Raw genomic sequence first — 26356 nt, forward strand, 5'->3', positions numbered from 1 at the left:
ATCGATATGTAGTCGTTAGTTTATCGTTAGTTCACGTTAGCTCAGTATATTAAATCGTTAGGATCCGACTACAACATCGATTTTTTTTTAAACATAAGTGGGGAGGTCAACTTCACGCTACCGCCCCAAAATCGATTTTATGGTTTTTATCAATTAGAATCGATAGATAATCGTTAGTTCACGTTAGTTCAGTATATTAAATCGTTAGGATCCGATTCTAAGTATTTTTTTTTTCAATTTTGTGGGGCGGTCAGCTTCACGTGAAGTTGACCGCCCCATATCGAGCGCCCGCAAATGGCATATCAATATCGTTAGTTCATCGTTAGTTCACGTTAGTTCAGTATATCAAATCGTTAGGATCCGACGCATAACTTGTGTGCGAATTTTTTAAAGTAGGGGATAGCGCCAACACCGTCTTCCACTCTAAAACCGTATTTATGGTTCCTATCAATTGGAATCGATATGTAGTCGTTAGTTTATCGTTAGTTCACGTTAGTTCAGTATATTAAATCGTTAGGATCCGACTACAACATCGATTTTTTTTTTTAAACATAAGTGGGGAGGTCAACTTCACGCTACCGCCCCAAAATCGATTTTATGGTTTTTATCAATTAGAATCGATAGATAATCGTTAGTTCACGTTAGTTCAGTATATTAAATCGTTAGGATCCGATTGTAAGTATTTTTTTTTTTCAATTTTGTGGGGCGGTCAGCTTCACGTGAAGTTGACCGCCCCATATCGAGCGCCCGCAAATGGCATATCAATATCGTTAGTTCATCGTTAGTTCACGTTAGTTCAGTATATCAAATCGTTAGGATCCGACGCATAACTTGTGTGCGAATTTTTTAAAGTAGGGGATAGCGCCAACACCGTCTTCCACTCTAAAACCGTATTTATGGTTCCTATCAATTGGAATCGATATGTAGTCGTTAGTTTATCGTTAGTTCACGTTAGTTCAGTATATTAAATCGTTAGGATCCGACTAAAACATCGATTTTTTTTTTAAACATAAGTGGGGAAGTCAACTTCACGCTACCGCCCCAAAATCGATTTTATGGTTTTTATCAATTAGAATCGATAGATAATCGTTAGTTCACGTTAGTTCAGTATATTAAATCGTTAGGATCCGATTCTAAGTATTTTTTTTTTTTAATTTTGTGGGGCGGTCAGCTTCACGTGAAGTTGACCGCCCCATATCGAGCGCCCGCAAATGGCATATCAATATCGTTAGTTCATCGTTAGTTCACGTTAGTTCAGTATATCAAATCGTTAGGATCCGACGCATAACTTGTGTGCGAATTTTTTAAAGTAGGGGATAGCGCCAGCACCGTCTTCCACTCTAAAACCGTATTTATGGTTCCTATCAATTGGAATCGATATGTAGTCGTTAGTTCACGTTAGTTCAGTATATTAAATCGTTAGGATCCGACTACAACATCGATTTTTTTTTAAACAAAAGAGGGGAGGTCAACTTCACGCTACCGCCCCAAAATCGATTTTATGGTTTTTATCAATTAGAATCGATAGATAATCGTTAGTTCACGTTAGTTCAGTATATTAAATCGTTAGGATCCGATTCTAAGTATTTTTTTTTTTTCAATTTTGTGGGGCGGTCAGCTTCACGTGAAGTTGACCGCCCCACATCGAGCGCCCGCAAATGGCATATCTATATCGTTAGTTCATCGTTAGTTCACGTTAGTTCAGTATATTAAATCGTTAGGATCCGACACATAACTTGTGTGCGAATTTTTTAAAGTAGGGGATAGCGCCAACACCGTCTTCCGCTCCAAAACTTTATTTATGGTTCCTATCAATTGTAATCGATATGTAGTCGTTAGTTCAGTATGTGAAATCGTTAGGATCCGACTACATTACGTATTAAAAAAAAATAACATAAGTGGGGCGGTCAACTTCACGCTACCGCCCCATAATCGATTTTATGGTTTCTTTCAATTAGAATCGATAGATATTCGTTAGTTCACGTTAGTTCAGTATATCAAATCGTTAGGATCCGACGCGTAACTTGTTTGCGAATTTTTTAAAAAGTGTGTACCAAAAACGGTCACCCATCCAAGTACTGACCCCGCCCGACGTTGCTTAACTTCGGTCAAGAATCACGTTTGTTTTGTTGTATTGGAGCCCCACTTAAATCTTTATTTTATTCTGTTTTTAGTATATATCTTGTTATAGCGGCAACAGAAATACATCATCTGTGAAAATTTCAGCTGTCTAGCTATCACAGATCACGAGATACAGCCTGGTGACAGACGGACGGACAGCGGAGTCTTAGTAATAGTTGGTATTAGGGTCCCGTTTTACCCTTTGGGTACGGAACCAATACCAATATGATCGGATCAAGTGATACCAATATGTACAATGACAGCATTATTCTAGACACCTATGATTACGACTTTCCACTGCCGTGTTGCTTTGGGCTTTGTACTAACAAATTTTGACTAAAGCTTAAAACTACTGGGTCTATACAAAATAGTTCGTTACCTATAGATGGCAAGAAAACCTATTAGAAATGTGCAGTCAAGCGTGAGTCGGACTAATTACGTACATTTTGAATCCTTACGGGGTTTTAAACGGCAATTCTCTCGCGTTTCATAAAAAGAATACATTGTTAAAAATTGGGTAATGTACGGAACCCTTGGAACGCGAGTCCGACTCGCACTTGGCCGGTTTTTTTCAACACAGTTTAATATTGTCAATATCTGTGTCCGATTGTTTTCCTTTTTAGAGCATAGAGGGCTATTGCCATAGTAAATTTTGTAGTCACGGTACATTTACTGCCATCTATCGACACACGATTAAAACTTAAAATAAAATTGAAAATGTATAAATTAATCAAAATATGTGTACGGATAAATGATTTTTAATTTTTATTGTTCCATACTGACCCATGTTCTTTCCCTGATATGTGTTCAAATTTTTAAATATCAAACGGTGTCGTCAACGCCTTCTAGCCGAGAATAGGCCAAAGGTATGGCGCCATCTATTCGAGAATGACTTTTCTTGATTTCCGAGGCACGTTTTTTTCTTAGACTTTATTTATTCTTATACGGAGTTACATATATCTTTGCTAGAGCCGAAGGGCTGTTTAAAACGATAAGCTTATGCGATTTATGCATACAATTCCGATCGAACACAGCACAGCGCCATCTGTTGTATACTGCTTTAACTACGTGGCCGGCCACGTAGTTAAAGCTGAAGTATACAACAGATGGCGCTGTGCTGGGGGCCGATTTTTGAATTTCGATCATTCGATTTTGGCACTCGAAAATCGGTGGAAAACGGCGAAACTCTAATTTTTGAAAATCGAGTGATAGAAATTTGGAATCGAGTGGTACTGACCACTCGTTTTCAATTCTATTAGTAGAATTTATATGCCTAGTAGTGGAACGAAATACACGAAATCGAGCGGTCGAAATTCAAAAATCGGCCCCCAGTGTGAACGGGACGTCGCTATACACATAACTATACATGTCTCGTTTGCACCTGTCATTCCGTACGAAAAATTCCGTGCGTCTGTGGCCAGCCTTATTACTGACCAAGTGAGCTCAAAATGCGAGCAAAGCTTATCCGTTTAAGCGGCGTATAACCGCGAACATCGAAAATTTCCAGCAACTATCTCTGTCAATCTAATTACGCCTTAGGTAATTGGAGTAAAAGAGGTAGTTGCTCGAAATTTTCGTTATCGACGTTCGTGGTAGGCCCTCTGCTAGGACTAAAATGCCGACTGTTGTCCCATCCCAGCAAAATAGCAAAACAGACATTTGGCTAAATTTATGTAAGGCCTTACAAGATCAGTGAAGGCCAGTCCAGATGGGTCAATTTTCGCCAAATCTGCAAAACGGAACTGAAATATGTCAATTCAACGAAAAAATAAAAAAAAATTATACATACATATATCTGTCGACGTCCATCTGCCCACGAAAGTCAAAATTCATATGAAAATATGAACCACATAGGGCGATGGCGCATATTGTTGCTGCCAAGTTGGTGCAAACTTGGCTTAGACTAAATTATGCTAAAAAATATGGCAGATGCTAAATGTAAAATTTAGGTGCCAAAGCGAGTGAAAATATGCCAGATCAGGCATCATTTATGCCAAGTTGGCAACACTGAACAAGTGGCACTCGAAGGGCCCGGCCACATGTGCGCGTTGCGGCGCCGCCGCCGCCGCGCGGCGCGGCACCGCAGAAATCTGCGGCGCCGCAAACCGCTCTGCGGCGACGCCCGCCGCAACGCAAAATTTTGCGGTGCCGCGCCGCGGCGCCGCAAAGCGGTGCGCGTCGCCGCGCGCGGTGCCGCGCGCGGTGCCGCAGAGCGGTGCGCGGCGCCGCGCGCGGTGCCGCAAAGCGGTGCGCGTCGCCGCGCGCGGTGCCGCCGAGCGGCGTGCGATGCCGCACTGCATAGTAAAGAATAAAATTCGACTACCAGTGTTTGATCAGACATGGATCCCTTCACACATGTTCTGCTCTTGCTGTTGTTAAGAAGGCGCAGAAATAGAAAACAATCGAAAAGAAAATTTTGGGTGAACCCATATCTTCGTATAATGAATGAAGATGGAAATCATTTCAAAAGAAAATACGAGGCGTTGAAGATGACTGAAAATAAATTTATTAACTATTTTCGAATGTCTGTGCCGTGTGTTGAAGAACTTTTATGCAAAATATCACCTCGAATAAAGAAGAAACACATATTTAGAAGACCCGTTGGGCCTCTGGAGATGTTGGGATTAACAATAAGGTAAGAAATGATAACTATTTTTGTATATAAATTATTTTAATTCTTTAGACCATAATTATTAGGAAATTTTCAATAGGTAAATAAAAAAAAACATGTAGGTATATAACTATATAAGTCTTTTACAAAATCAACATTATATATACTACTACTATGGTTAACATTGATGTTAATAACTTATATTATACCTTATTATAAGATTGCCGTTATTAGGAGGTACCTATATAAAATATGTTTATAATTGTAGCTAACTAAATCAAAAATCAACAACTTTTATTTTTAAATCGTCATTTTTTATATACTAACATGACTATAATTTCTTATTCAAAATACTATTTTTTACATAAATGTTTTATGAAAATCAAAAACTTCCATGAAAATACAGTGGAACCTCGATAAGGCGAATTCCTCGTTAACGCGAAATAAAATGCCATTCCCTTCCCTTCATAGTCCTAAAACTCCATAACTCGAAATATTTAACCTCACCAGACGAAGTAAAACGGCGAACGACGATTCCCTTCACGACTATAACTCGAAAAAGATAATAAAACTGTACTTTCTCAGTTTCTACAATTACCTCTCTCTAACACTAATATTTCGTGCGTGTTTTATTACCTCTGTAACTCGAAACCTCTTTAAGACGAATAAAACCCCACAAGAACTTTCCTAAGTCGGTGCCCTCTATAAGACAAATCCTCCTCGTTAACACGAATTTTTTGGCATTTCCCATGAGATTCGTGCTCTGGAGGTTCCACTACATACATAACTGTAATCGTTACTGAAAATCACCACTTATAATTCTAAAATTAATGCCACCACCATTTTACAAAATGATAAAGTTTTCTTAGCGCGTAAGTAGCGCTATATTTTAATAATTATACAAATGTGTAATCACAATTTCAACAATCGCTTATATAAATATAGCTATACTGATTTCTTGCTAATTCACCAACTTTCATATATGCTTAATAGGTATATAATCTCAGAAAAAAACAAGTTTTCATATCGGTACAGTCGAGTTCACAAACATCTTTACAAGTCAACATTCCAAAAATAATAATATATATAGGGATATATCTACAAAAATCAACGATCGCTTATATAAATATGGCTATAATGATTAGGTACTTGCTAAATCACCGACTTTCATACAGGCTTAATATATCTTAGAAAAATCAACAGTTTCCATATAGTTACAGTCGAGCTCAAAAACATATTTACAAATCAACATTCCATAAATAATTTACACACCTCTAATGGCTCTAATACAATGACAATCAGGTCACGTTGATTTGTAAAGCTGTTTGTGAACGCAACTGTACATACGAGTACATATAAATAAAAGTCTCAATAAAAATAATATACCTAATCTATGTATTATACTACAGAAAATTACCTTTTTTGTATAAACAACAAAGTCTTAATAAAATCAAATTTTAGTAAAAGTACGTACTTACTCTAATTTACCTATATGTGCTTCCTATTTTTTTTTTAAGAAAAATCAAATTCATATTCATTGTTTGATTGACTGTCGCTTTCGTTGGAGACTGGTTCTACAGGTGTTTGTAAATAATTAGCACCTGATGAAGGGACTGTTGGTGGATGATTATTAAATGTTTGTTGGGGTCTTTGGTAACCGGATTCGTATGCTGACGAGTTGGGTCTTGGGTTACCATCTTGGTAAGATGAGCGGACTTGGTAAGACATTTGGTAACTATTTTGAAATGAGCTATGGTAACTATTTGGTGACGGTTGGTGGAGATCAGTGAGTACTTGTAAGACGCGACTTTGAAATATTAAAGTTTGATGATCGTCTAATTTGTTTAGCGACGGTAAAATAGCTTTGAAAAACGACAGATGTCTATTTTCTGCCTCTTTTAAGGCCTGAAGTATGTCTGACTCAAATTGGTCGGTTGCTTTTCTTTTCCGAGAACAAGGCTGGTACCGAGATCTTGCAGTTTCATCTTTCTGGCCATCTTCGTCACTTTCTTGGTCCTCAACTATGCTCGAGTCCGTTACGTTTGCAGCATTTTTTTTTAAAACATGAGTTTCTTGTAGAAATGGTACTCTTTGACTTTTGTTGCACCAGCGCCCGATTTATTTAAACTTTCAAGCCTTTTTGCGTATTTTGTGAAATTGTCTTTCATATTCTTCCATTTTTTTAACACCTCGTTTCCTGAAAAATAAAAACCATTTTCAAACATTTTAAATTGTCAATAAACAAAACATCTCTAATTCAGATTATTAGTGACTGTTTGCAAATTTTCGACCTTTGCATTAAATTACACATGTACTATAATAATAGGAAACTTTATTAGTAAATATCACAGTCTAACTGGAAAATTGTTGCATACGATATTCATTATCTTAGTTTCTTTTTACATATTTATTTATTTATTTGTTTCCTAGTTATGACATTTAAACTTTTTTTACACATTAGGTATCTAATAAAACATAATCAATAACAAATTTACAACAAAATGTATATAATTTGTACTGGACGGTTGTTGTCACTTTGTATGGCTGCGTAACTATATTGGGTCAACCAAATCTTGTCAGTAGAAAAAGGCGAAAATGTAGGTGCGAAGGGATATCGTCCCATAGAAATTTTTAATTTCGCGCCTTTTTTTACTGACAAGATTTGGTTGACCATCTATATTAACTTGCATATACGAGCCCCGGTGCATATGTTTTCGTCTAGTCAGACCATTTTTTGAGGTTCTCGCGTTTGTACAAAAATAATGTTTTAGTTTCAAAATCACTAATATTTAATTATTATACTAATATAGTTTAATTTTATATGGTAATATTCTACAATAACTAAATCCAAATACAAGAAATACCGTTTCTACTCTAATGAAAAAAATAACGAATTTTATTTATTTGACGGGTACCTAGTAATATAACAGATGTGATAAGGGCTATTACTAGGGAAAGCAACACGGCTCTGCCAATGTACTGACAATTTTGTTTCGAGCCCATGCATGCAGCAGTGCTGTAGGAGAGGACAATATGATTTGGACAACGTTTTTGAAAATTAAATTTTTTCAGCAATAAAAGTCTCCTGCAATTTTATTATACGATCAAAATAAACTAGATTAAACATTACTATAATGGTTCCCATTGCTGGGTCATTTTATTTTCATGTGTAAAATGTATTAGAATAAACCAAATTGTTGTGTGGAACTAGACGAACTAATTTGCATCGGGGGTCGTATAACTACATAATACAATATATAACTAATACAACACATAAGCGCTGGTGGCCTAGCGGTAAGAGCGTGCGACTTGCAATCCGGAGGTCGCGGGTTCGAACCCCGGCTCGTACCAATGAGTTTTTCGGAACTTATGTACGAAATATCATTTGATATTTACCAGTCGCTTTTCGGTGAAGGAAAACATCGTGAGGAAACCGGACTAATCCCAATACGGGCCTAGTTTATCCTCTGGGTTGGAAGGTCAGATGGCAGTAGCTTTCGTAAAAACTAGTGCCCACGTCAATTACTGGAATTAGTTGCAAAGCGGACCCCAGGCTCCCATGAGCCGTGGCAAAATGCCGGGACAACGCGAGGAAGATGATGACAACATATAACTAATACATGCATATATGTAACCTATGAAACATTTATTTTCAGGTTTTTGGCGACTGGGAGCACATTCAGAGATATGGAATTTACAGATTATCGTGGAAGAAGTACAATCGGAAAAATAGTTAGAGAAGTCTGTCAAGCTATATGGGAAACCCTTCTAGGTGAAAGTATACCTAGAATAACAAAGAATCTACTAGAACAAATCGCGGATGAGTTTTTTAAAAAATACTAACTTCCCCAATTGCATTGGGGCCCTGGATGGTAAACACATTCGAATTTGTAGTCCCGATCACAGTGGCTCTCTTTTTTTCAACTATAAAGGTTACAACTCTATAGTGTTGCTGGCACTTGTTGATTCCAATTATAGATTTGTATATGTGGACATAGGAGCTTACGGCAAGGAATGTGATTCCACAGTTTTTCACAATACGAAACTGAATGAATTATTACAACAAGGCCAGCTTCCCGTACCAGCAGCAAAGCCGTTACCCGGTTCTCAGACGTCAATTCCCCATGTATTTGTAGCAGACGAAGGCTTACCTTTAACGAATAACATAATGCGTCCATATCCAGGAAAACACTTGACTATACAACAAAGAGTTTTTAATTATCGCTTGAGTCGCGCAAGAAGATACGTTGAATGTACTTTCGGTATTCTAGCAAATAAGTGGCGCATTTTTCATCGACCACTGAATGTCCAATATAACTTTGCAACAGATATTATAAAGGCATGTTGTGTTATTCACAATTTTGTTATTAGTAGAGATGGAATTAAACAACCTGAAGAACTACTGATTGACGACGGTTTTTCAGATTTACATCATTCAACAAATTATATGTCCTCGACAAACCCAGTTAACATAAGAAATGAATTCTGTAAATACTTTTCTAGTGATGTGGGAGCCCTTAGTTGGCAATTAAGTAAAATATAATTTAATATTAGTATATTTAGGTTTTATTTCCATTCGCCTGTACAAAACTATGTATTAGCTTAGTATACTTGTATTGTATTATCCACTTAACACTTAAACATATTTGGAAGATGAGTTTCCATGCTACATATATGACTAATATGACAACAACTATATAAGAAACAGGTAGTAATAATGTTTTAAATAGTTTATTAATATTTCTTATCCATATGCCTATAAATAAATGAGATGAAAAGATTCAGGCAAAAAATGCCACGTTGTACCACTGTCAGTTTTCAAAGACTATTTCACATTACATCTTGATGGCAGGGCTATAACCGCGAACATTGAAGTTCGTAAATTTCAAATACCTATCTCATCTCTGTCACTCTAATAACGCCTCAATTGGCGTAAAAAATAAAGATTCCCTAAATTAGCGAACTTCGGTGTTTGCGGTAGGCCCTCTGTAGTATTAACAACCGGCAATAAGTTATTTTTTGCTTGAAAACGGGACATTGGTAAATTAATTAGGTAAGTAGGTATAATATTAATCAGTAACAAACTTCTCACATTTTACTAATTTTATGTATCTATAGGTAAAAACAAGACAATCGATGTAGGTAATCTATGTAGTTAGTTGGCTAACTCTGGAACGCGCAAGTGGCCCTTAACGAAATGAATAAATAGTATGCGAAATAAATAAACATCCTTACCGATTTTTGTTTTTTCTTTATTAGTTTGCTCGTCAAACGTCGGAAAAATGCTTCGGCAGACCTCCTTCCATGCACTATTTTTCTTATCTTTGTCTTTATACTCTTCTATGGTTTTATCCCAGAGAACTGGACGTTCCTCTACGAGAGATATCAACAAATCATTATCAATATTATCAGCCATCTTCCCCAAAAGCAGCGTAGGCACTGACAAAAAAACATCGCATTGGCAACCGGTGTTAGCAAAAGTTTGCGCGACGTTGCCTGCCAGTGCATTCACGGGACGCGGCACCGTACCGTGCGTCGGCCGCCCGGCACAACGCCGTGTTCCTGCACGACGTGGCAACCAGCATCTCCACGGCGCACATGGGACATAACATAAGATCTAAAGGGCGTAGGTATATTATATTTGCTGTATTTATTTACGCCTTATAGGTAGGTACTATTTTTAGAGTTTCGTAGCCATAGTGGCAAACACGACACCCTTTTAGTTTCGTTAGGTACCTACGTCCGTCCGTCTGTCCTTATGTCACATCCATTTTACTCGGAAATAATAAGATATATTTTAACAAAATGTGTGCCATGTTATGGTGACCGATGAATTAACAAGCAAATCAAACACTGTACTTAAATTAGAACTGAACGTACATACTTAGTTAAAACGCATAGTTTTTGTCAATATTTACTTAATCTTACTACTACTACACTTAAAACCGAACTTCACGGTTCACGGATATTGCTTGGTTTTTCTAAAATTAGTGGTCAGGGCTGCAGAGAGAGGAACCGGCGGCCTATTCGCGCCGTGTCCAAGATCACCGCCTTCTGCATTTGACCCTTGATCCAACCACCTAGCGAGAGTATCTTAAGATGTTGGTCGAGACTCTTCGCTATTAGACCGTTCACTGAAACGACTATCGGGACAATGATCGTCGAATCAACATCCCACATGGCGGTTATCTCGTGAGCCAAGTCTAGGTACTTACTGCACTTGTAATTCTCGGCCTTCACGAGATTCTCATCATGGGGGATGGTGATGTCAACGAGCACGGCCCGACGTTGCGATCGATCTATTATCACAATCAGGCTTATTGGCTACAATATATTGATAATAGGGATGATGACACATGTTGAATTTTATAACAAAATCTAGTAAAATATATAGCAAACAAGCAATTTATCACAATAATGTGGATATTGAAATAAAATATTGAAAAATTACAAAAATACAGGACCTGAAAGTTTCAAAATTTAAGTTTTTTTTTAGTTCCAAAAACGATAAAAGTAAGGGTACCACTCGATTCCTTACATTTCATCCAAAAAAATATTGTATAGCAACTACATATATACATAAACGCAATATTTCACCGACAAAAACGAAATTTTCTTGTTTTGTCCATACTACAAGATGGGCGATGACGTCACGGCCCTTGGCCGTTTTGTATAGGGCGTTACGCGAGTGAAATGCGACTGTCGGCCTTTGACTATAATTTCTGACTTTTGTGTTACTTTAATGCAATGGGTCCCATATAGACATTTGATCCTAAAAACAAACCCGATCGATTGATACCATAAAAAATTTAGTCATCTAGCCTATTATTAGATTAATTAAGACTTATAGACCAAAAACCTAACCCACTTCTAGATCACTTAGAAACTTGATATTTGGCATCAAGGTAGACTATTAGGTGTATATAAAGATTATGATTGAAAAATATCAAGAGAGAAGGAGAGCTCTATATGTCGCATACATAGACTATAAAAAAGCCTTCGATTCCGTATCACATGCAAGTATCTGGACTACGCTAAAAGAACAGGGAGTGGAAGATGGGTATATGTATGTTCAAAAAAAAAATCTGGAAACTGAAACTTTTGGTAATTGACCGCGCATTAGCCGGGGTCTCCTTTTCAGCTTAGGCAAACTGGTTTCATGATGAATATTATAGTAATTTCTGAACAAGAAGTAATGATATCCCAACAATAACATAAAAATGAAATAACAGCCAAGTTCAATATTAAAAATAAATGTGTCGTTGTTGACTCGCCGACAAAAGAATTGAGATCTAGATAGGTGCCAAGTTCTGTGCTGTGTAGAATATCCTGAAATTATAAAGGATTTGTCTTGGCTAGATTTTACGTATAGGCTATTATATTTATCTATGTTACTTTTCTAAAATTTGGTTTGTTGGTAAAAACTAGCCAAGTCAAATCCGTTATAATTTCAGGATTTTCTACACAGCACAGATCTTGGCATTCTATCTAGATCAATAACAACGACACATATTCTTAATATTGAACTTGGCTCTCATTTCACATTTATGTTTTTGTTGGGATATGGACCTACAGTAGTAATCAAATGGTTAATAGTCACTTATTAACTTACTTGATCAACGCTACTACAGCACTACTACAGCGCTTTTCTAAGATCTCTTTCTAAGGTCACCAGACTGTGGAGGCCAATGTGTGAGCGGCACGACCTCCCACATTTTTGGCAGAGAAAGCTCATACACCTGAGGTTCCAGTCCCCGTTTGCTTTCTGCTTTCTTTTCTTACTCTTTTATATATAGCTATCTCTTTCTAGGCCAGGCTAGAATGTAGTAACGTTCTAGCTAACTTCGTTCCTCCTAACGGTGTGCGTAAGTAATTCGTTGTTCCCGCTAATTTTGTTTATTATAATACCTGCTTATCCTTTAACTCTTAACAATATTTAACGTGTTAGAAAAAATACACAGTAAATACAAGTCATATTAAACATAAACATTAGTTTTGTTATTAGCATAGAATAAGCCAAACAACTTAAATGTATTTCGTTGATTTATTCAAATGAAATAACGAATAAATCATTAATAATTTGAGAAGCGCTCTAATGATTTATACGCGGATAAATTATTCGCGAATAAATCGTGAATTATTATTTATTTGAATAATGCTCATCTGTGATTTGAGAAAATGGTTCTTATTCTTCACAAAAGAAGAACGGCGGTCCTTACTATGGATTCCGAGTTGTGGTAAGCACATGTCTCTGATAAAGTCAATATAGGTTTATGGCACATTCTTCTCCTTCAAAGCTCACCAGATTACCTGGCGCGGTACGCAGTCGAAAGCCTTCTGCAGATCCAGAAAAGCCATATGCAAGGTCTTTTTCTTTTCTCTGTAGGCCTCGACTAGCATTCTTAGGGCAAAGATTAGATCCCATATCTATATAGTGCCACATCCAGGACGAAACCCTTACTGACATTCCGAGACCGTGCACTCTTGCCGGAGCCTTGAGTCGAACACGTGCTCGAAGAGTTTCATGGTGTGGCACAGGTATAAAATTAAATATCGGGTTCAAATAAATCTTGGATTTATTTAATTTAATCTTAAAATAATATTTTATTAATTGCATAGTTTGATCATATAAAAACATCAGATTAGGCAAAACTGCAAAACACATTTGTAAATTTAGGTTCGTATGAAGTTTTCAAAATTTCAAGGCCGTTGAGCAAGCTAAAAGTGGCATATAAAGTATATACTTAATCTAAAAATAGTACCTACCTATAAGGCGTAAATAAATACAGCAAATATAATATACCTACTCCCTTTAGATCTTATGTTATGTCCCATGTGCGCCGTGGAGATGCTGGTTGCCACGTCGTGCAGGAACACGGCGTTGTGCCGGGCGGCCGACGCACGGTACGGTGCCGCGTCCCGTGAATGCACTGGCAGGCAACGTCGCGCAAACTTTTGCTAACATCGGTTGCCAATGCGATGTTTTTTTGTCAGTGCCTACGCTGCTTTTGGGGAAGATGGCTGATAATATTGATAATGATTTGTTGATATCTCTCGTAGAGGAACGTCCAGTTCTCTGGGATAAAACCATAGAAGAGTATAAAGACAAAGATAAGAAAAATAGTGCATGGAAGGAGGTCTGCCGAAGCATTTTTCCGACGTTTGACGAGCAAACTAATAAAGAAAAAACAAAAATCGGTAAGGATGTTTATTTATTTCGCATACTATTTATTCATTTCGTTAAGGGCCACTTGCGCGTTCCAGAGTTAGCCAACTAACTACATAGATTACCTACATCGATTGTCTTGTTTTTACCTATAGATACATAAAATTAGTAAAATGTGAGAAGTTTGTTACTGATTAATATTATACCTACTTACCTAATTAATTTACCAATGTCCCGTTTTCAAGCAAAAAATAACTTATTGCCGGTTGTTAATACTACAGAGGGCCTACCGCAAACACCGAAGTTCGCTAATTTAGGGAATCTTTATTTTTTACGCCAATTGAGGCGTTATTAGAGTGACAGAGATGAGATAGGTATTTGAAATTTACGAACTTCAATGTTCGCGGTTATAGCCCTGCCATCAAGATGTAATGTGAAATAGTCTTTGAAAACTGACAGTGGTACAACGTGGCATTTTTTGCCTGAATCTTTTCATCTCATTTATTTATAGGCATATGGATAAGAAATATTAATAAACTATTTAAAACATTATTACTACCTGTTTCTTATATAGTTGTTGTCATATTAGTCATATATGTAGCATGGAAACTCATCTTCCAAATATGTTTAAGTGTTAAGTGGATAATACAATACAAGTATACTAAGCTAATACATAGTTTTGTACAGGCGAATGGAAATAAAACCTAAATATACTAATATTAAATTATATTTTACTTAATTGCCAACTAAGGGCTCCCACATCACTAGAAAAGTATTTACAGAATTCATTTCTTATGTTAACTGGGTTTGTCGAGGACATATAATTTGTTGAATGATGTAAATCTGAAAAACCGTCGTCAATCAGTAGTTCTTCAGGTTGTTTAATTCCATCTCTACTAATAACAAATTTGTGAATAACACAACATGCCTTTATAATATCTGTTGCAAAGTTATATTGGACATTCAGTGGTCGATGAAAAATGCGCCACTTATTTGCTAGAATACCGAAAGTACATTCAACGTATCTTCTTGCGCGACTCAAGCGATAATTAAAAACTCTTTGTTGTATAGTCAAGTGTTTTCCTGGATATGGACGCATTATGTTATTCGTTAAAGGTAAGCCTTCGTCTGCTACAAATACATGGGGAATTGACGTCTGAGAACCGGGTAACGGCTTTGCTGCTGGTACGGGAAGCTGGCCTTGTTGTAATAATTCATTCAGTTTCGTATTGTGAAAAACTGTGGAATCACATTCCTTGCCGTAAGCTCCTATGTCCACATATACAAATCTATAATTGGAATCAACAAGTGCCAGCAACACTATAGAGTTGTAACCTTTATAGTTGAAAAAAAGAGAGCCACTGTGATCGGGACTACAAATTCGAATGTGTTTACCATCCAGGGCCCCAATGCAATTGGGGAAGTTAGTATTTTTAAAAAACTCATCCGCGATTTGTTCTAGTAGATTCTTTGTTATTCTAGGTATACTTTCACCTAGAAGGGTTTCCCATATAGCTTGACAGACTTCTCTAACTATTTTTCCGATTGTACTTCTTCCACGATAATCTGTAAATTCCATATCTCTGAATGTGCTCCCAGTCGCCAAAAACCTGAAAATAAATGTTTCATAGGTTACATATATGCATGTATTAGTTATATGTTGTCATCATCTTCCTCGCGTTGTCCCGGCATTTTGCCACGGCTCATGGGAGCCTGGGGTCCGCTTTGCAACTAATTCCAGTAATTGACGTGGGCACTAGTTTTTACGAAAGCTACTGCCATCTGACCTTCCAACCCAGAGGATAAACTAGGCCCGTATTGGGATTAGTCCGGTTTCCTCACGATGTTTTCCTTCACCGAAAAGCGACTGGTAAATATCAAATGATATTTCGTACATAAGTTCCGAAAAACTCATTGGTACGAGCCGGGGTTCGAACCCGCGACCTCCGGATTGCAAGTCGCACGCTCTTACCGCTAGGCCACCAGCGCTTATGTGTTGTATTAGTTATATATTGTATTATGTAGTTATACGACCCCCGATGCAAATTAGTTCGTCTAGTTCCACACAACAATTTGGTTTATTCTAATACATTTTACACATGAAAATAAAATGACCCAGCAATGGGAACCATAATAGTAATGTTTAATCTAGTTTATTTTGATCGTATAATAAAATTGCAGGAGACTTTTATTGCTGAAAAAATTTAATTTTCAAAAACGTTGTCCAAATCATATTGTCCTCTCCTACAGCACTGCTGCATGCATGGGCTCGAAACAAAATTGTCAGTACATTGGCAGAGCCGTGTTGCTTTCCCTAGTAATAGCCCTTATCACATCTGTTATATTACTAGGTACCCGTCAAATAAATAAAATTCGTTATTTTTTTCATTAGAGTAGAAACGGTATTTCTTGTATTTGGATTTAGTTATTGTAGAATATTACCATATAAAATTAAACTACATTAGTATAATAATTAAATATTAGTGATTTTGAAACTAAAACATTATTTTTGTACAAACGCGAGAACCTCAAAAAATGGTCTGACTAGACGAAAACATATGCACCGGGGCTCGTATATGCAAGTTAATATAGATGGTCAACCAAATCTTGTCAGTAAAAAAAGGCGCGAAATTAAAAATTTCTATGGGACGATATCCCTTCGCACCTACATTTTCGCCTTTTTCTACTGACAAGATTTGGTTGACCCAATATAGTTACGCAGCCATACAAAGTGACAACAACCGTCCAGTACAAATTATATACATTTTGTTGTAAATTTGTTATTGATTATGTTTTATTAGATACCTAATGTGTAAAAAAAGTTTAAATGTCATAACTAGGAAACAAATAAATAAATAAATATGTAAAAAGAAACTAAGATAATGAATATCGTATGCAACAATTTCCAGTTAGACTGTGATATTTACTAATAAAGTTTCCTATTATTATAGTACATGTGTAATTTAATGCAAAGGTCGAAAATTTGCAAACAGTCACTAATAATCTGAATTAGAGATGTTTTGTTTATTGACAATTTAAAATGTTTTAAATGGTTTTTATTTTTCAGGAAAAGAGGTGTTAAAAAAATGGAAGAATATGAAAGACAATTTCACAAAATACGCAAAAAGGCTTGAAAGTTTAAATAAATCGGGCGCTGGTGCAACAAAAGTCAAAGAGTACCATTTCTACAAGAAACTCATGTTTTTAAAAAAAAATGCTGCAAACGTAACGGACTCGAGCATAGTTGAGGACCAAGAAAGTGACGAAGATGGCCAGAAAGATGAAACTGCAAGATCTCGGTACCAGCCTTGTTCTCGGAAAAGAAAAGCAACCGACCAATTTGAGTCAGACATACTTCAGGCCTTAAAAGAGGCAGAAAATAGACATCTGTCGTTTTTCAAAGCTATTTTACCGTCGCTAAACAAATTAGACGATCATCAAACTTTAATATTTCAAAGTCGCGTCTTACAAGTACTCACTGATCTCCACCAACCGTCACCAAATAGTTACCATAGCTCATTTCAAAATAGTTACCAAAGGTCTTACCAAGTCCGCTCATCTTACCAAGATGGTAACCCAAGACCCAACTCGTCAGCATACGAATCCGGTTACCAAAGACCCCAACAAACATTTAATAATCATCCACCAACAGTCCCTTCATCAGGTGCTAATTATTTACAAACACCTGTAGAACCAGTCTCCAACGAAAGCGACAGTCAATCAAACAATGAATATGAATTTGATTTTTCTTAAAAAAAAAATAGGAAGCACATATAGGTAAATTAGAGTAAGTACGTACTTTTACTAAAATTTGATTTTATTAAGACTTTGTTGTTTATACAAAAAAGGTAATTTTCTGTAGTATAATACATAGATTAGGTATATTATTTTTATTGAGACTTTTATTTATATGTACTCGTATGTACAGTTGCGTTCACAAACAGCTTTACAAATCAACGTGACCTGATTGTCATTGTATTAGAGCCATTAGAGGTGTGTAAATTATTTATGGAATGTTGATTTGTAAATATGTTTTTGAGCTCGACTGTAACTATATGGAAACTGTTGATTTTTCTAAGATATATTAAGCCTGTATGAAAGTCGGTGATTTAGCAAGTACCTAATCATTATAGCCATATTTATATAAGCGATCGTTGATTTTTGTAGATATATCCCTATATATATTATTATTTTTGGAATGTTGACTTGTAAAGATGTTTGTGAACTCGACTGTACCGATATGAAAACTTGTTTTTTTCTGAGATTATATACCTATTAAGCATATATGAAAGTTGGTGAATTAGCATGAAATCAGTATAGCTATATTTATATAAGCGATTGTTGAAATTATGATTACACATTTGTAAAATTATTAAAATATAGCGCTACTTACGCGCTAAGAAAACTTTATCATTTTGTAAAATGGTGGTGGCATTAATTTTAGAATTATAAGTGGTGATTTTCAGTAACGATTACAGTTATGTATGTAGTGGAACCTCCAGAGCACGAATCTCATGGGAAATGCCAAAAAATTCGTGTTAACGAGGAGGATTTGTCTTATAGAGGGCACCGACTTAGGAAAGTTCTTGTGGGGTTTTATTCGTCTTAAAGAGGTTTCGAGTTACAGAGGTAATAAAACACGCACGAAATATTAGTGTTAGAGAGAGGTAATTGTAGAAACTGAGAAAGTACAGTTTTATTATCTTTTTCGAGTTATAGTCGTGAAGGGAATCGTCGTTCGCCGTTTTACTTCGTCTGGTGAGGTTAAATATTTCGAGTTATGGAGTTTTAGGACTATGAAGGGAAGGGAATGGCATTTTATTTCGCGTTTTTCCATCTTCATTCATTATACGAAGATATGGGTTCACCCAAAATTTTCTTTTCGATTGTTTTCTATTTCTGCGCCTTCTTAACAACAGCAAGAGCAGAACATGTGTGAAGGGATCCATGTCTGATCAAACACTGGTAGTCGAATTTTATTCTTTACTATGCAGTGCGGCATCGCACGCCGCTCGGCGGCACCGCGCGCGGCGACGCGCACCGCTTTGCGGCACCGCGCGCGGCGCCGCGCACCGCTCTGCGGCACCGCGCGCGGCACCGCGCGCGGCGACGCGCACCGCTTTGCGGCGCCGCGGCGCGGCACCGCAAAATTTTGCGTTGCGGCGGGCGTCGCCGCAGAGCGGTTTGCGGCGCCGCGCGGCGGCGGCGGCGCCGCAACGCGCACATGTGGCCGGGCCCGAACGCGGCTTCTTTTCAAAATGCCGTTAATTTTAACTTTAGTCTACTATAATACAGTCGAGTTTGCAACGTTAGTCGGCATGCTTTAAACGGATCGGCTTGCTCGCTATAGGCCAGCGGTACAACACAAACGATGCCTAGGCGCCGCCTCCTTTGATGGTTCCTCTACACGTTGGCCCAATCTAGTGGTCCAATATGATGGGCCAACGTGTAGAGAGCAGATACATATACTAATCGTTAAATAAATGAATATTAGATATAGTTTGTAGCTTTCTAGTAGACCCCGAAGGCTTATCCTATTGTCTATTGTTCAGTAAAACCGCACGTGCTACTTACCTGCAAAAAAGGGTCCTAAGTATTCTATTTGGCTCCTGAGCGCGGGCTAGTCCAACGCTCAAAAAACCAGTGTAGGTGCGCTCTCCGATAACGCGCCTTTGTTACGCATCTCGATGACACATTTTAGACTGGTTCTGTAGCGTTCGACTCGCCGGCACTCAGTAACCGAAGTACCGATTTTTTATGCAGGTGGTTGTGGCACGTGGCACGAGCGGTTTTTCTTAACAATAGACAATAGAATTAGCCTTCGGGGTCTATTAGAAAGCTACAAACTATACATATCTAACTATACATATTAAGTACCTACACTGCACAATTTGCACAGCTATGTTGGTAAGCTATTAACAAAATTATAATATGATCTAAAATAATCGAAGCAAATTGTATGGTAACATGAAATTAAAAAAGATATTTAATTAATTTAATTCTTTAAAAAAATCTAACATTCATTTTTTTCGGGAAGTATGTATTCATCAAAAAACTCCTGCAGCTTCTACGCCATTTTTTTTTTAATTACTTGAAGAAAATATTGGTACGTGGCGTAAAGATAAATTGCTGCAACGACTAATGCTTCCACGTCCATCTTGGAAACCGGATAGATCACAACTGAATGTCGCCATCGTGTAGTTGCGTTCTGGCTCCTCTACACGATGGGCCAGCGCCGGCCACTTCAACGCAGCCATGCGGTAGAATGAGATAGCAATATCACTTGCTCCCTCTAACGCATAAATGCGTCCCTTGGAGTGGCTGGCGCTGGCCCATCGTGTAGAAGAGCCATTCCAACCATCGTATGGCGGTATGGCCAACTCATTGGCCCAGCGCTGGCCCATCGTGTAGAGGAGCCATGAAAACTACACGGGCGGCAGCTTTAAAATAGCGATGCGACATTATGACAATGTAATCTGCAATTCTCTGTTTAATTAAATGCCGTAACGTAACACTATCGCACCACACCGCGATATGCCTGATCTTACGATCAGCCGCCGACATGTATATTATCTCAACACATACACTCTATTGACTACTGCCATGCTTATAAAATAAAATAAGTTTTTGGCAAAAATTTCATTTTTGGTACAAGCTTTTATCGCTGACTGTACTTTTCTTACGACAAACAACTCATCGAGACAATTCTACAAACCCCTAACACAATTAGGTTGCGTTGTTTCATCACTGAGTTCCTATGGCCACTTCCATCGTCAGATCAGCTCGATGGTACCATAATATTGCATTGGCATCCGATTTATACATGCATGCAAAATTTCAGCTCAATCGGAAACCGGGAAGTGGTGATCCACTTTGAAATTTAACTTGCAAGATTTGATTACAGACAACGGGACAGGTGAAACTAAATAAAAGCTTGTAATAATAAAGAGTGCCAATATAACGTTAAAATGAATTTACTTGCAATTAAGTTGAAAAGTATCAAAATTATACTTGTCTGCGTTGAAACGCGCTTAGCGTTGCCGGCGCTCGCGTACCGAGCGCTAACGACATCTATCGAGAGTGTTATTTCGCACAATCGGTGAACGCTCGCTCTAAAGAATAAGGGCTCATAACATAAAACAAGGGCTTGCAAGGGCTGCTTGACAAGCTAGAGCGCTTGCAAAATGTCTGCATTAGATATATATTCAGGTTACGTAAGTACGATCGCGTGTCTGCCTTCCGCTCGCAGCTTGGCTGGCTTCCGATACGTCGTCGTAGGGATGTGCATGTTCTGTCATTACTCTTTAACGTGTTATTTAATCCCGCATCCCCTACGTATCTATCAGAGAGATTTAGTTTTCTGGTTACTGTTAGCGGTCACCGTCTGCGATCTAGTGAAAATCTGACTTTAGCCATTCCGCCGAAAAAGTCGCGTGCGTACTGTAAGTCTTTCACGGCCTACTGAGAGGCCGTAGTCGATTTGAAAACGCGCGAAGATACGACATTTACACAGTAACCGAACGCCGGCCCCTGCTTGAAACAACGCGACCGTCTTAAACAGTATTGATACTTTCGCAACAAAATATGCGTAACTTTAGAACTTTAGTTGGGTTAAAATAAAACTTTCGGTAAATTTGATATATTCGTTTATTATACTTACCAACCATGTATTCATATAATAGTTATTTGTACAACAAGAGATCAAAGTTTGATATTTCTTCGAGTGCTTATTTTGAGTCCCGTGCAAGCGAAAGATTCTATAATAGATTCACGAGCGTAGCGAATTTAGAATCTTGAGCGTAGTAAGGGACTCAAAAGCGCACGAGATGTAAATAACTTTGATCTCGTGTAGTTCACAAAACTTTTCACCTCAGCAGTGAGAACATATTAGAGAACCCGAAAAATGTATTCCTTCTTCATCACTTACCTATTCACTCATGTTTTCTTAAGAAATACCAACAATTAAGTTTTCACCTCAGCAGCTCGAACAAGGGTACTTTGCTACTTAAAAACAGTGAGCAAAATCGCATTTTGCTCATTTTGTCTCACTCAGTGAGCAAAATGCGATATTGCTCACTGTTTTTAAGTAGCAAAGTACCCTTGTTCGAGCTGCTGAGGTGAAAATTATATTGCATGGTGATGATGATTGCATAAGGTTATATTATATATATGTCGGCGAAGGATGGTCCCGATGGCGGTGGGCGCGTGGGGGTAGTACCTAGATGTTTTACTTCACAGCCAAAATAATAGGTATGCTACTAACGCATGAAATAAACATTCGGACTTGTTAACCATACTAGTGCCTACCATATTTTAGGACTAAGCGATAAAAATAACTAATTGCTATTTAGTTTTAAAAGGATTTATTTGTAAATAAAAAGATCGCATAAATCCGTTCAAATCTTTATTCAAGTCAAACTACACCGGCTCCAACCCTACACCGCTGACCCGAGAAGATTTAACACGGCAACAAACTCGGCGGGACATATCTTTTCAAAACAACACATAGTTTCTTTATTTTACAAAAGTAAGCTTCTAAAGGCACATAAGAAATCAAAATAACACTTGGAATAAAACACTTAGCTAAACGGTTAAACAACGTGAGAATCTATAAGCTTTCAGAATAATCCTTCAGGTGTAAGCCTTCAGGAACGTAGCGAATTAGGCACGAGCTTGGCTAACGTCCGATCTCTAGCGCGGTCCGATCAAGAAGCAGGAAGCCAGTTCCAGCGGCGGAGCCAACCGCTCCCGCCTCCAATTCAAGTTGGTAAACCTGCCTGACCAGTCTACCAACATAACGACAAAAATGCCTGCCCGTGCCTACGTTCACTCAAGATAGGTACACATCTTGACGTTCCAAAGCCTTCTACCTGTCATTTTAGTTCAACAATACGCCAAACATTGCTAATCGATTTTATACAGGCGTCTAACTATGAACTGTAATGCTGCAATACGTCTTTCTGGTGTCTCGCTCCGACATATATATATAACCTTAGTGCAATTTTACGGTAACATATATTATATGTTACCCTTTTAGTAAATGAAAATTTTAGGTGACAATGCAATATTATGATGATATGGAGCTAATCTGATGATGAAGTTGGAAGGTAGCCATAGGAACTCTGGAATGAAACGTCGCAACCCTATCGAGTTTGGGCTCGTTTGATTCGTCTTGACGAGTACTTTGTCTTTAGATGGTATCCGGGGTCTGATGATGGCACTGAACAGTTGCCATAGGAACTCCGTAATAAAACGCTATAACCCCATCGAGTTTGGGCTAGTACGATTCGTCTTGACGAGTACTTGGTCTCTCGATAGTTTCCAGGGTTTGATAATGGAGCTGAGAGGTGGCCATAGGAACTCCGTAATAAAACAACTCAATCCCGTCGAGTTTCGGCTCGTTTGATTTGTCTTGGCGAGTACTTTGGTCCTAAAGAGTTTGATGATGATTTGATGAAGCTAAAAAGTTCAAAAAAATATATATGAATATAAGATTTTTTATTTGTTAATACCTAACAAAAACTAAAAAGCTTAAAATAATGCTAAAATAATTAAATTTTGATAAAAAATATACCTACCATTTTATTATAGTATTTTATGCAACCGTTGTTTAAGAGGGGTCAAAAAAGGCGAGTGGCGTGAGTAACAATTTGAGGCGAAGCCGAAAATTGTTAATAAAGACGCCACGAGTATTTTTTGACTCAGTTAAACAACGTTGCATACAATACTTTTTCTACGACCAAGCACTTACTTTGAAAAAAATTTGTAAATTTAACAAATATTTTTCATTCAACAAAAATAATACTTTAAACAAGGGGAATCATATAGGACATATACGTAGGTAAACAAACCAAAAGTATACAGCTAAGATACGCGACCCGGCCACCGCGCCCCGCGCCCCCCGGCCGGTTGGTCAGCGACACCTTCTTGTAACTCATGAGGCCCTGGTACTTGCTCTTAGTTAAATTACAATTTTGGACAGTTTTTTTCTCGATTTTGACCACAGTAGCCTATGGAGACTAACAAGCAACGCTAAGCGGTGTTCGTAGTCTATGGATCTTGCTATATTACGGGTGTCACATGCGCGTTTCTGACTTCTGAAGCAATTTTATTGTTTCTACTAGTTAGTACTCATCTGTCAGAGATGAGATGACAATTAAAATTAGGTTGGCAACAATGTATTTCGTACAATATTTTTTAAGTGGTGATTACTCGAAGTATCGTAAAAGTACCAAAAAGATACTGCGTGTATGCACAAATACTTTTTTGGGGAATAGACTAAAGACTTGTCTTGACAACTATAACATAGGGGTTTAAAGGTGTGTGTACGACCTTTTAAATGACAAATAAAAGTACGGGAGTAGAAAAATACATTTTACAATACAGATGGTGCTACTTTACGGCACTAGTGCGATAATTAGCACATTACGTAACTATGTCGAATATTAAAATGGCCATATGTACCTACTGTAAAACGTTGTATGATACATAATTTTGTAACATCTGTAAACTGACATTCACAATCTGACAATAAATGATTACTTATGGAGAAAGTTTTTTAGTACATTACCGTAAGTTGACCCCTAGGAAACTATTGATACTGGATAGGAATGGGATCGATTGGCATACAAAAATATCATGTGAAAAATAAAAGTTTTCATTTTCATACAAATTGTATGGGAAAAGTTTTCCTCGATTTGTGGCTTTTCTAGCCGGAAATTTTTTTTTGCTTCCATACAAGGTTTTGATCCTCAATAGAAATGGGATCGATTGGCATCAAATAAAAAGTTTGTCAAAAATTACCTTTTTCTCGCACCCTGTATGTTTTTTCCAAAATCTGTAAAAGCCAATCTTCATTGATTTCAAATCGAGGGAAGGTCTTCTAAGACCATTTTCTCGTAGCAGCACGGGATCTGGTAGCTGCCCTCACTGACCCAAAAAGAAAATCCACCCTGTATATATATATATATATATATACAGGGGTCGGACAAAAAGTGCGGATGACGTCAAACCACTTATAGGATGATTTCAAATAGTATTTTTGATTTTCATGAACAATTATCACTTATCATTTATCAACCTCTTTATTAAACGATATCGCCACTTGAAATGAGTAAGTACGTTTTTGACAATGTGTCAGACATTGTCAATCAGATGAACAATAAATTGACTTCGTTATTGTTTAGCTTTTGTATCTTCACGATTATATTTAGCTAAAATTTAGCTATAAAAGTATAATAACATCAAATTATCTTTTTTTATTTTTACTAATCTTACCTACTGTTCTCACTTTTGACTATTAAACCTATTTATCTGAGGATCCCACAGACTTGTTCTAAGTGTTCTAACTAATTTTAAATAATTATACCTTATGGTAACAAGTTTCGTTAAATTTATTTTATTCACTACATCACCCTACCACCTGTATTATTAATTCCATGGATTTATTTACGATTATTTTGTTACTTCATTAATACTACTTTGTTACTACATGTCACACGGAAGTTTAAATACAAACTCAAACATCATCCTGTGTGCAAGATTACGTCATTTTTACGTCATCCGCACTTTTTGTCCGACCCCTGTATATATATATATATATAAAGCTACTACTAACCGTTTTTAAAAAATATGTGTTACATTTTGGCAGCAAGAGGAATAAAAAAGGTGTAACACGCTTTTATTTAAAAAAAAAACAACGGGTTGCACTCAGGGAGTGCCGGCAGAAGTGAAAACTCAAAGACTAGTGCAAAATGCACTATGTATAATTGAGGTTAACGCCATCTAGCGTTATTTCGTCGCATTACTTGAAACCCCTAAGCACATCACTGTTAGTACTCGAGTTATATTAATACCTACCAGTTAGAGCGAAACTCACTAGATGGCATTCAGATCTTGTTGAGACGAATCAAACGAGCCCAAACACGACGTGGTTTCACGACCTGGTTGATGAGTACTCTTGAGCCCCTGTCGGCTTCATCGTCAGACTCTGAGTACCATCTCTTGTCAAAGATCTTGTTGAGGCGAATTAAACGAGCCCAAACGCGAAGTGGTTTCACGTCCTGGTTGATGAGGACTCTTGAGCACCTGTCGGCTTCATCACCAGACCCTGAATACCATCTCGTGTCAAAGATCTTGTTGAGAAGAATTAAACAAGCCCAAACACGACGTGGTTTCACGACCTGCTTGATGAGTACGCTTGAGTACCTGTCGGCTTCATCATCAGACCCTGAATACCACATTGTGTCGAATATCTTTTTGAGACGAATCAATCAAGCCTAAACACGATCTAACCAATAATAGACTAGTAGTTCGCCCCGAACTGAGAACTCGCGGTTCGTCAAAAAGATCAATTGAAAGCAGTGCTACTTAGTCCAAGATGGGCATTTCGTAATTGAATCCTGATTCCACGATTACTTGAAATTACTTTTTAATCTGATTACCGATTCCCAGATTAG

General features: G+C 37.5%; 2 protein-coding genes and 1 pseudogene across 3 annotated transcripts in view; 2 read left to right on the forward strand and 1 right to left on the reverse strand.

Moving 5' to 3' along the window:
* LOC134658339 (trehalase-like) overlaps positions 1 to 26356 on the forward strand; it is a 221931-nt gene that overhangs the window by 19081 nt on the left and 176494 nt on the right. The gene's annotated exons all lie outside the window — the stretch shown is intronic.
* Positions 6478 to 9282, forward strand: LOC134658537 (uncharacterized; annotated as a pseudogene).
* Positions 14621 to 15477, reverse strand: LOC134658538 (uncharacterized). Its single transcript, XM_063514222.1, has 2 exons — positions 15294 to 15477; positions 14621 to 15029 (listed from the first exon to the last, which is right to left on the reverse strand). Exons 1-2 carry the CDS (start codon positions 15475 to 15477, stop codon positions 14623 to 14625), a joined length of 591 nt encoding a protein of 196 aa, XP_063370292.1. The 3' UTR covers positions 14621 to 14622.

This window comes from Cydia amplana, chromosome 22, assembly GCF_948474715.1.
Source record: "Cydia amplana chromosome 22, ilCydAmpl1.1, whole genome shotgun sequence".
Classification (NCBI taxonomy): domain Eukaryota; kingdom Metazoa; phylum Arthropoda; class Insecta; order Lepidoptera; family Tortricidae; genus Cydia; species Cydia amplana.

Bases quoted from the DNA above. Each gene is read 5' to 3' on its own strand.
- LOC134658538 (XM_063514222.1), bottom strand. From the start codon at position 15,477: ATGGAATTTACAGATTATCGTGGAAGAAGTACAATCGGAAAAATAGTT. The intron at 15,030-15,293 runs GTAAACACATTC...ATGTATTTGTAG, and splicing joins TTGCATTGGGGCCCTGGATG to CAGACGAAGGCTTACCTTTA.